At 25.9% G+C, this 13,127-nt stretch overlaps 1 protein-coding gene and 1 long non-coding RNA gene across 2 annotated transcripts; both read left to right on the forward strand.

Annotated features, from left to right (window-relative positions):
• Positions 1-904: 904 nt before the first annotated feature.
• LOC149060752 (uncharacterized) lies at positions 905-4,603 on the forward strand. Its single transcript, XR_016189558.1, has 3 exons — positions 905-1,098; positions 4,103-4,198; positions 4,469-4,603. It is a non-coding gene; the product is annotated as an uncharacterized LOC149060752 (long non-coding RNA).
• AGBE (1,4-alpha-glucan-branching enzyme) lies at positions 4,578-12,491 on the forward strand. Its single transcript, XM_015520080.2, has 14 exons — positions 4,578-4,858; positions 5,052-5,218; positions 6,850-6,965; positions 7,053-7,178; positions 8,316-8,460; positions 8,525-8,615; positions 9,229-9,438; positions 9,501-9,572; positions 9,632-9,803; positions 9,872-10,081; positions 10,360-10,531; positions 10,592-10,776; positions 10,856-11,104; positions 12,246-12,491. The coding sequence occupies exons 1-14, from the start codon at positions 4,746-4,748 to the stop codon at positions 12,291-12,293; spliced, it is 2,076 nt and encodes a 691-aa protein (XP_015375566.1). The 5' UTR covers positions 4,578-4,745; the 3' UTR covers positions 12,294-12,491.
• Positions 12,492-13,127: the final 636 nt, after the last annotated feature.

Genomic DNA, 13,127 nt, shown 5'->3' on the forward strand with positions numbered 1-13,127 from the left:
TAATTATAATATTTTATATACATTTTGATTGGCATAAATTATTCAAAGTAAATAAAAAATATATTTGGTCACGTAGGTATAGGTATTTTTATTAAAAATTTGTACTTAGTAGTTGTATCCTAGTGAGTTTAAGCATAGTGCCAAAGCTTAAGCATACTTAATACAAAAAATATGCTTTGAAAATGAATGTACACATTTTTATTCATCAATATGTAAATTTTTTTATTCACATCAATTGGAATTTTCACAAGTCTGTGATAAGTGCCCACCGCCCGAAGCGCGTATCTCAGAACCGACAGACCTCCTCGGCCCCTCATACTAGATCTGGTGCTATATATTTTTGTACCCTGCAGATCGATTGTCATACTAGGTTGTAAAAAATTTTTTTCTTGTTACAAAATTAAATTACATCATTTAAATGTAATATGGTACAAGAATAAATAAGTACAAATACAGCACTTAAAAGTTAATAAAATAAAATGAATTATTTTAAACATTTATTATTTATATCAAAAAACAAAATACAATATATAACTACTTTAAGTTAGAATACGTCTTATTACTCTAATTAGTCACTATCTACAATAGATGCCACTAAGACATATACAGTCATAGTGAGTCATACTCGATTCATACTCGATTCATATGGATACAGATTAAACATCATCGTCATAGTATTATAATTATTAGAGTTATTTTATACATAATAGATTATATTGCTGAATTGTGCAATTTATAATACTAACTACCTTGACAGATGACGTCCCAATTGAGTATTGGCCCTATATTGATCCAACATAATATTATTATTTATTATTATATCGTCTATGCGTGTCTCATTGTATTGCGTTCTGACCACAGCAACATATAGCTAGCACACTCTAGCGTTAAACATAGAAAAACGAAACTCGTTAAAGTTACTCTATTTATAGTTTTCGTTGGCGTTATGGTTATAGGCTTATAACAGTAGTTATAGCCTCCCATGCCTGGTTTCACCATTGACTGTTCTATAGATTTCGGATAAATAATTCCACTGAATGGTGTTAAATTTGAATTCAATCATACAATATCAAAAAGACAAAAACAATTATGTACAAGGTACGAGTATGTTAGCCTATATTTATTTATTAACCTTAATTAATCTTACTATTTAGACATAAAAAGGTTGGATTAATTTTGCAGTAAAAAATTAGCATTTAAGAGAGTCATTGATTGTAAAGAAATGCTTTTGTTTTTGTATATTATTGTAGGTACGTACATATGGGCTATTTCAACAAACTTGGAATATTGTAATAGTAACGATATTATACTCGTACTCGTAGTTGTTATATTGAATGGTTAAATCGGCCTTAATTGGTTTAGATAGTGTTTAGTTAGATATACATTGGTCTATAATAACATTTAAAATGAACTTTACGAATAATTGTGTGTTGTACTTTGCACCGATAGCTTGAAAATGTTATCATAATAAATTAGTTTCCTACCTATCTATTTTTGTTTTCTAAATATTTAACAAAGATTGTTATACTACACATAAAATATTAACATATTATAATACATGTATTAATAATGGTGATTTTAACGTAACGTTTCGCGGCTATGCATTATTTGATATAACATTATATGATTGTATGGATCATTATTTATATCTGTACTCCATTTAACATATACGTACATATATATGTATACGTAAATAAAATAAAATAACAGCTTAATCGACAAATTAAAATTAATTATCGACCAAGCACTTAAACGTATTTTATATTTTTAAACTTGTATATAAAGATAATTCATTACATAATAATTAATAACAGCAATATTACAATACTATATCTACATTCATGTATGAATTTTGTATACAGAAAGATGCATAAACTATACATGATTTGCCAAACAGCAATTGTTTATACATTTATCATAACATAACTATTAATAAGTTATATATTATTATAACTTATAAGTTTATTGCACATCATTTAAATAGATAGGTTATTTTTATTTTTATTTTTCAATGCCTTTTTAAGTGTAATTATTTTAATATACTTATACATTATATTGTATTTACCTTAATTTGATGTTCAAGTGATTCAAGTTAAGAGTGTTTAATATATAAATGCTATAGGTAATACCAAAAGTGGGAGTCCATCAAAATAGTTTATAGGAGGTTAACATTTTCAACATCAATGTGAGCATTTGGGCTTCATTATTGCTTCGATCCTGAACGACCTGAACAACTAATAGATAAGTTATAAGATTTTTGGTTTTCTCTCCCCTACCCAATATCCATCTAAGTATAATACTATAAATGCATACACTTTGTTTTTCTTAAATATTATTGGTAATAATTACACAGAAATTTAGAAACGAATAAAAATCGCTTACCTGGTCTTTCAATGTTCAGATATGAGAAATAGGGATGAAGATTATGCTATTCTTAAATTATTACAATCGCCATAATCTAATTAATTTAAGCCCAGCATATTCAAAAACATGCACATCAAAAGATTCTTTATGTCAAATACACTAAAAAGTAAACTATGTAGTCGTATAACTATGAAATTTATAGATTTAAGCGATGAGCGATCGTTTAAAACATATATTAATATATTATTATTTATTATATAAGCCATACGTACCTACGTACTTTAGGTACTGATACGATCAGCTTGTATTCATGTGCGTGCAGTTCATACGTGTAGCTACTAGATAGTATATAAAATTTATTTCTAATCTGAAAATTGATTTTAAAGTGTTTCTCGTCTAACATTCAGAAATAAAACAATATAATATACCTAATGACGTACAATGCGTTTGTTCGGTCTAAGTCTAAATACCTATAAATAAATATTTTAACAATTATAAAACACAATCCCTACCAAACATGTTACAAAAACTAGTCAAAAAGATTAGTTGCCACATATTGTATCTATTACCTTTATTACTATTAATAATATGTGTATATTTTTTTGGTGGTTCTTGAAACTGTCTAATATGCTGTAGCCTGTAGATATGATGACTTTCAAATATCTTGTCGTGAAAGAGCACCAAATTGTAGGGTAATTTCATAAATGTTATCTAAAGAGAGAGGTTCATATTTTATTGTTTGGTAATTATTAAAGTTGAGATGAATATATTGAATACATTTTCATTAGTCAAATGGTAGCTTGGCTATTTCATTATTCACATTAAGAGGACGCCACACCCGTATGTGTTGTCTCCGTCTTACAAGCGGGACAACTTTACTGTTCTCCCTCAATATTTATAATAGAATTTTCAAAATTTCACAACGCATAGGTAAGAACTTTATCTATGTCGTAGCGTCGTTGTTTTTTTGATAGCACAAACCAATAATTTTAAGTAATTTAATGAAAAAATAAAAGTATTTTCTTAAGCTTATAACTTTAATTATATTTATGTTATCAAAAAAACAACGACGCTACGACACAGATAAAGTTCTTACCTATGCGTTGTGAAATTTTGAAAATTCTATTATAAATATTGAGGGAGAACAGTTGTCCAGCGCTAAACAGATTTTGTTATGTTATACCTACGTTTGTAAGACGTAGACAACACTTGCGGGTGTGGCGTCCTCTTATTAAGTACTACGTTTACCGCCGTTTCGTCTAGCTAGTTTAATATCTGAACTAAAATCTAATGTGTACAAAAATCTACCTATATCACCTGTATTAGAATATTATAGGTAGGTACCTAAAACTTATTATAGTATTGTTTTTCACTGAAAAATACTGCGATAACGATAATATATAATACAAAATATGTACATGTAAGTAATTATAATAAGTCATAGGTATAAAATAATAGCAGATATAGAAAGTTAGCAGTTATACATACTGCGTATGACGAATGAGGATTGAAAAACGACACCTAACGAGAAAGTCGATCCTGATGTGTCATAATTATACCTGTAATAACAATATAATATACATAAAAATATTTTCCCCCCAACCAAGTGTAAAGAATCACGTACGGTTTAGATTTACGAGTGAAAAAATATAATGCATATACCTTAATATATATTATTATAGTGTATTGTATTGTACATAGGCAGGTACGTATTATAATAATAAATTATTGTTTACAGTCGGCTTTGGGTGTTATCTACGATTATACTCCGACGATGACGACAACGTAAAACAACAAGTGGTTCTCGGGCAGCAGCAGGTCGTCGCGGCTAAAGGTTATAATAATATAACACATTTAAATATTTAATACGTACCTTTCTGGCTTCACTATAGGTGATTTTATTATAAATATGTCCGACCAGCTATATAATAATATTATTACCGTAATAAATTTTGAGTACCTACTAAACATTTTTATATTATAAATGATATATGATATTAAACGTAATAATTAATAATTATTGTAGCCTGTAGATTCATTATAACGACCGCGATTGAGGCTTATCTGCTAAATGATAATTGTACGTATTTATTTTATTTTTAAGCATTATACAACTTGTTTTCTACGTTCGGGTTATTATAAACCACGCCGGACGCTTATCTGAATGCCATTTCCCACGTACTAGCAAGTATTAGTCGCTGTTGAGGCGTTGAACCCTTGAACCGCTGCCAAAAGTAACCATTCGTGAGACACGCGTCTGTTTACGAGGGCCAACGTCAAACGAAAACAAAAGTCGGGAAAGTTTCCAAAAACTATTTATTTTTTTTTCAATTTATTTTCGTTGTTGATTCGGTGCCAATTAATTCCTCGTCCCGACTACTATGGGTGGCAAACACTCTAAAATGGATCCCATGGACGTCGAAGTGCCCGAACTTCAAAAACAGCTGGATCGCGATTCCTATTTAAAGCCCTACGAAAGGGAATTCAAACGCAGGTAAATGATATTACTGCAATTGTATTTTAGCCTCATTACCTTTTATGATGATTAAATTAATATAATAACATTTATTTTATTTTTTATTTCAATTTTTGTTTGAGAAAAATATTTTAAGTGTTGGGTGACTATAACATTTATTTACTTACATTGATAAATATATCTATTTCTACTTATGATTACTTTTTTATAGGTATGCGTGCTTTTTGGATTATTTAGATAGAGTAAAAGATGAGTCAAATTTAGAAACGTTTACAACGGGTTACAAAACGTATGGTCTTCATTTCAATAATGATGGGTCTGTGTATTGTTTGGAATGGGCTCCAGGAGCTAAACAGCTCTATCTCACTGGTGACTTCAGTGAGTATCCATTATTTGTATACATATTTACAATGTCATTTTCAATAAAATATAGATTGTAGGCTGTGACTGTAGCCTATGGCCTTTGGCCAGATAGCCTAACAAGGGGGCTCTAATAAAATAATTTCTAGTGTCCTAAAATTAACACCAAAACATTATCATAAATTATTTATAATTGTACAACCTTTGCTCAATGATTTCTTTCAATCTTCATTCTATTTTTTCTATTAATTAAAAATATATATTTAATAGGTACTTTAGTATGAAAATAATTTGTACCCATATGTTTTGAAATTAAATATTTTAAAAATCTTAGTTTTTATTTTTCAATATAATTTAAAATATTAATATTTAATCCAAATTTATTATACCTACAAATATTATATTATAATGAAAGAAAGTTTAAATTTTTACACTAAAATTAAAAATGTTTAGTATGTGATTTTCAGTAGTTTTTTGTGCCTAAGTAGTAAGCACTTAATAAGAGATTTATAATTTTTACATATTTCTCATCATAATTATTATTAATAGATATTCTAATATTCAATTATTGTAATAAACTAATAAAATGTACCTAAATAATCTCAATTAAATAATGTAGGTATAAAAATACAAAATAAATAATTTTTTTTGTATACATGGATTTTTTATTAATATTGTTTGAACTTGAATCTATAGATATATGCCATATACTCCCTAATATACTATTAGTCTTATATTTTCATTGTAAACATACTTTACAAGTTTTTTCCGTTGCCTTTAAACTGTAATTTTATCATAAAGTAGGTCCAACTTAATCTAGGTAATTTGTTCTATACAAATAAATAAGAAATTTTAATTAAAATTTTAAAATGATTATTTGATACTATAAAGATAGCATGTTGTTAGATGTATCAATATATATTGATATAAATTGGACTTTATTATTAACAATCAGATAGTTTAAAAACCAAGGCCATAACAAATAATATTTTTACGTTTTTTAGTTATTACAATATTAATATTGTATTTTATATTTTTATCTACAAATTTCATTATTGATATTATCATTACTTTGAAGAATGCATAAGACATAAGGCTCTTTGAGCTAAAGCCCTGATGTTAGGCATTGTCTTCCGCCCTGGATGTTGCATTAAATGTTAAAATCTAGGTATATTGGTTCTTATTACCTCCAAATTATTATTATTTTTTTTTTAACTAATGGTACATAAATATTCCTATTTTCTAGAATATATTTTTATTTTTCCCAATTATTTTGAAAAGTATTTGATATCTTTTACTTTTGACCCCTACAGCAAGTACTAACTATAGTCTATATTCAGCTTACTACTAGGAGTCCATGAACCATCTTCAAAGTAAAGTAGTTTCTTACAACTCCTCAAATGTGATGTGATTTAAAAGTACACATTATTGTACAACTAATACATTCATTGCTCTACTCGGAGTCTAAGAGCCTTCTAAAGTTAAAAATTATATTATGCCTGTTAAGTACCTACTACCTAGTACCTAGTGTCCTTGTATAATAAATAATTTAGTGAATCATATTTTTTAGAATTAAAATTTCTAGTAATATAGTAAAAAAAATATGAATTTTAATAAATGAACACTAATTTATAATAATATAATTATAGATAATTGGAATAGAGAAAATTATCCCTACAAGAAACTTGAATATGGAAAATGGGAATTAACTATACCACCAAACAGTGATGGAACACCAGTTATTAAACACTTATCAGAAATAAAGGTAGTTTAATGATAATTTATAAAATTTTATTGATTATCTTAATTATTAAACATTTAGTTATCATGATCCTAACCAAACCTATTGCAGATTGTGGTTGAATCTTATCATGGTGAAAAAATGGATCGTCTATCACCCTGGGCAACTTATGTAGTCCAACCGCCCCGTGAAGAAGGAGTGACATTTAAACAAAAAGTTTGGAATCCATCAGATCATGTAAGTGGTTCTAAAGCTTTCAATGTATATTTTAAAAAAATTATAATTATATTTTTATGTAAAATAAAAACAATTTTAAAATAAAATTAACAAATTAAGTACAAAAAGCTTATTGTAAAATTATCAACCTTTAAATTTAAATCAGAATAAAATATTAGTTTTTAAATTGCTTGAAAAGAAAAGTAAAAAATACATAATATATTTACAGATGGACAAGTCTTAAAATAATCAAAATATTTAAGTTATATTATTTTATTATATATATATATATGTAAAATGTACAGCAATAATTAAAAATTTTTTTTATTTACCAGTATAAAACATAATAAACCTATTTTGAATTTTATTATCAATATTATCATGAGTAGGGCTTGGACTTAAATGTTCTTTCAAAAAATGCAATACTAAATAAATTCAAATTATTATTAAAAAGTGAAATTATATTTGCATGATACTGTACAAAAAATATATTAAAAAAATTAATTTAAAATTAAATTTACAATAAAATCGGCTAGTTGGATAAGATCAAAATATTTAAAAATTAAAATAATTTATTTTACGTAGTACTTATATTTCAATAAAGTCAAATTATTTAGTCATAATACGAAAAATAGGTTGTGTCATAAATGATTAAAAATTCCATTAAAAATGTCAAAAATGCCTTAAACAGTATAAAATCTGCTAAAAATGCAAAAAATGTCCCAAAAAATTTTGTGGTTAAAACACAGAGTACTAGAAACATATTTGTAGCTTGGAAAACAACACGTATATTAAGTATATATTAATATGAATGGCATAATACATTACTGATCGAGAGAAATTAAATATGTAATAGGAATATAAGATGGGTTACTAATTAGTAATCAGTAATTATCAATAGATAACATACAAAATTTATTTTGAAAATAATGTTTTTTCTTTTCTAAAATTAGTATACTACATTTTTTTTATTAGCGAGTAATTCAAACAGGCAACAATTTATACACACAAAAAAGTTATGAGCCAAATAGTAAAATATCATTATTATTGTAGTTAATTGATAATTATCGGTTATTGGCATTCAATATACAAATATAAATAACTAAGATTATTTGTTTGTAGTTATTATTTACTAATTTATTAAACATATGTCTCAAGGTATATCAATTTAAATATCCTAAAGTACAAAAACCATCTAGTTTACGAATATATGAATGTCATATTGGGATTGCCACATCAGAATATAAAGTCGGAACTTACCAAGAATTTAAAGATAAGATGTTGGATCGTATTATAGACTTAGGTAAAAACAATTGTATATACTAAATATAATAGCATTTAGAAAACGTTTTTTTGAACTATTAAAGGATATAATGCAATTCAAATAATGGCCATCATGGAACACGCATATTATGCTTCTTTTGGATACCAAGTGACAAGTTTTTATGCAGCTTCAAGGTAATTAAAATAGCGATATATTATTTACCGTAATGCTAATAATCTGGGCTCGTAAGTTCATGCATTAAAAAATGCTCATAAACTTAGTAGAATTAAAAATGTTGTAATTTGATAGATTTTCATACACACATTGTATGGTGAAGAATAGTAGTAGTAACAATAACATTGTTTCCGTGGTAATGTATAAAACTCATAAAAGCAATATAGTCGTACAAAAATAAAAATAAATTGAAACCAATACTATAATTTTGAAAATGAAAAAGTAAATGAGAAATAAAAAGAATTCAAATATTAATTTGTTTAAACATTTTATTTTATGAGATAATATAAGCGCTAATAACTCTAAAAAATCAACTATATGCCAAATATGCTTTAACATCCAAAATATGCAAAAACGTGCACTATTAAACTTCATATTTTTATTACTATTGTTATGAAATGGTTTTGTATCTCAATTAGCATGTGTTTCTGTATTGCAAGAAAAATATGCAAATGCATGAACTTACGAGCCCTGATCATAAGATACTAATTTAGTATCATTGTATTGAAAAATTATGTTATTTTCTATTTAACAAATATTTTATTCCCATTTATAAATTTATTTTAATTTCAGTCGCTTTGGAACACCAGAAGATCTTAAAGAATTGGTTGATGTTGCACATAGTAAAGGTCTATATGTGATGTTAGATGTTGTACACTCCCATGCATCAAAAAATGTATTAGATGGTTTAAATCAGTTCGATGGTACAGATGCTGGTTACTTTCACAGCGGACCTAAGGGAAGTCATCCCCTATGGGATAGCAGACTTTTCAATTATGCTGAGTAAATAAACTTCTATATTTTATCTAGTTCAAGTTAAATAAATGATTATCATTTAAATATAGGTATGAAGTACTCCGATTTCTACTGTCAAATTTGCGATGGTACATTGAAGAATATAATTTTGATGGCTATAGGTAAAAAAATGGTATTCAGTAAATAGCACATAACTGTATAATATTGTATTTCATTTTAGATTTGACGGTGTTACCTCTATGTTATACCATTCTCGAGGTGCTGGTGAAGGGTTCAGTGGACATTATGATGAATATTTTGGTCTTAATGTTGATTCTGACGCATTAGTTTATTTAATGTTGGCAAACTACATTCTCCATAAATTTTACCCCAATTGCATAACTATAGCTGAAGTAAGTCAAATATTTAACATTTTTTAAAGGTATTTATTTTTATTTGTACAAAAATATTTTAAATATAGGATGTGTCTGGAATGCCTTCATCATGCCGACCCGTAAGCGAAGGAGGGCTTGGATTTGATTATCGTTTAGGAATGGCTATACCTGATATGTGGATTAAATTGCTGAAGGAGGTTAAAGATGATGATTGGAATATGGGGAATATTGTTCATACTTTAACAAATCGTAGGTGGATGGAAAAAACAGTTTCCTACGCCGAATCCCATGACCAGGTTAATATCAGATTAGCTATATGTTTTAGATCATTTTAATAAAATAATTTATCATCTTAGATAATTCCTATTAAACTTTTAAGAATTCAATGTAAAGCCATAAAGTGTAGTAGATAAAGTTTAAATATGTTAAATATAACATAATATTAATACGTATTAGTATATATTTTATATATATTATCATAATATTTATCTATTGACTGGGTTTTATTATTTGATTGGATTATATGATTCAAAATTGATAGTTGTTTTTAAATATATTGACTTTTATACAACAGGCGCTTGTTGGAGATAAAACAATAGCATTTTGGTTAATGGATAAAGAAATGTATACACACATGTCAGTCTCTAGTGATCCGTCATTAATTATTGATCGTGGAATAGCATTACACAAAATGATTCGGTTGATCACCAATAGTCTTGGTGGTGAAGCATATTTAAATTTTATTGGTAAGTCTTGTTTAATTGTTGCCGTTAAAATGTTAGTAATAACTTTTTCTGATACAATAGGCAATGAATTTGGTCATCCTGAATGGTTAGATTTCCCTCGTGACGGCAATCAAAGTTCATATCACTATGCCAGACGACAATGGAATTTAGTTGATGATGAATCATTAAAATATAAGTTTTTAAACAATTTTGATAAAAGTATGAATCATTTAGAAAATAAATATGGATGGTTAAACGACAATCCAGTAAGTATTTTATATTATTGTTGTAGTTAGGTGAATACTATTTCAAAATTAAATATTAAATTATTATTTTTTTAACAAGGGGTTTGTGAGTTTAAAGCATGAAGATGATAAAATAATTGCATTTGAAAGAGCTGGTTTATTATTTGTATTCAATTTCCATCCCACCAAGAGTTTTACAGAATACAAAATTGGTTTGAATTTGTCAGGCTCGTTAAAAATAGTTTTAAATAGTGATAATTCAGAATATGGAGGACACAATCGTATTGATAACAATATTACATATCCAACTATCAATGGTGATTGGAATGGTAGACAAAATCACATTTTCGTAAGTAAAAACATTTCAAAGGTTTAATTTGATGATTTACAATAGTACTACCAGCTTAAGAATTTTATTTAATAATTCTAATCTTCCTTCAAAACCTAATATTTTGTTTAATAAATATGCTTGGTAATATTGTTTGTAAGGTTAGGTAAATTATCTCACCTAAGCATCTATTTAAAATAATAAAGGAAAATAATCAATATTTCCAAGTGTAAACAAGTTGTTTTTAATAATAGATTAAAAACTATTACACATTGTTTAATAAACAGTTAAATATTTAAATTATAATACAATAGAAAAAAAAAATTGATATATCATAAACTCACACTATTTTCTAAATGTTACGGAATATCAAAAAATGTATAAGTTTTTATATTGGCAAATGTGTAACTATCATAATATCTACTATTATATTTAACATTAAACTTCCTAAAAAAATGTTTACGTTGATTCATTTATGATTTAGAATAATATATATTTATCTTTTATGGGACGTTATGTTCCTTAAATATATAATTATTCTATTTTAATGTTTAATTGGCACAGGTTTTTAAGGAATATTAAAGTTTTTTTTCAATATTATAAAAGTTCAATAAATATGACGTAATAAATTCTTTTATATATATATATATATATATATATATATTTTAAATCTTTTTACATAACTGTTAGATTATATTAAATAAAAAGAAAAATTTTAAAGCAATAACTATAGATTTATCATAAAAGAATCAAATGTTATTTTTGTACTATTAAAAACAGAAATTCAGTATTCTAAATTCTTAATATTATTTATATGGATTTGATAAGATCAAGTTGATTATTATTTCAATAACTAGATAATTACTTATTATATTTGATTTGCACCTACTTTTAAAAAAGCATCAGTAGTTGATTAATTTTATATTAGATATTTAAACAAATTGGATGTGCCGAATTTTCTATTTAAAATTCAAAAAAAAAAATAAAATAAAATAAATTCTAATAATTTAATATCTAGTAGTTATTAATGTCCATGTTTCTTTCCGTTATTTTAAAAGATATATAAATCACAACACTAGTATATTAATTATTGCTATTTTTATGACAATTAACAATTAACAATTAATTGTTTTATCAAACCTTTTTTATTTTTATTTTACAGCTATATTTACCGACAAGAACTGCACTAGTTTTTTCTTTGTCAAACTGAATCGTTGGAACTATACTTGCCTGATTTATCTTAGAGCAAGTTATGATAAAGTGCTACTCAATTTTTACTGCAACGAATATTAGTTCATATATTTTACATTTTTATTTTGAAAAATTAAATTAAGTCTGATTTTGTTTTAAAGAAAAATTTGTATCAAATCTATATTTGTTTGAAATTATATTTAAAATTCATTTATCATTTTTTGTACTATTTATGTAATAACTAGTAATAAAAAGAAATATCTACTAGATAGTTTCCCAATATTTAGCAATTGTGAATAGTAGTATTTTACTTAAAAGTGGTTATAAAATTACTTATTTTTAAATGAGTATTTATGTCAGAGTAACAACATGATTAAATAATTAACATTATTATTAGATAATTTGGTATGTTTTAAATTAAACTACAACTATTTCTGTTTAAAACAATTTTTTTATAAGTTATATTAATAATAACAAACTTCTAAGTGTCAAATGGTTATTTTATAAAATTATACATAAGTTATTTAGTCTGTCCAGCAAGAGCCAAAGAAAAAATGTTTATTCTACACTTTCACTCATGAAACACTAACACCAAGACCATTTCTACTAAAGTAAGATGTTGGGGATGAGCAGAAGAACCAATTTTCAGTAGACTATAGAGCGTTCTGTTGCTGGACAGAGTATGGTTTAATTTAATTTTGTCAATACAAACAGCTAAACAAGCATTAACAAAAAATGAATTTTAAACAACACTAGAGAATTATTTATCACTATACAATGCATTTATATTGATGAACTATTTAAAATAATAGTACCTAAATATATATATATATATAGACATATAATACAACTA

This window comes from Diuraphis noxia, unplaced genomic scaffold, assembly GCF_037042655.1.
Source record: "Diuraphis noxia isolate RWA-SAM2 unplaced genomic scaffold, SU_Dnox_SAM2 contig0001, whole genome shotgun sequence".
Taxonomy (NCBI): domain Eukaryota; kingdom Metazoa; phylum Arthropoda; class Insecta; order Hemiptera; family Aphididae; genus Diuraphis; species Diuraphis noxia.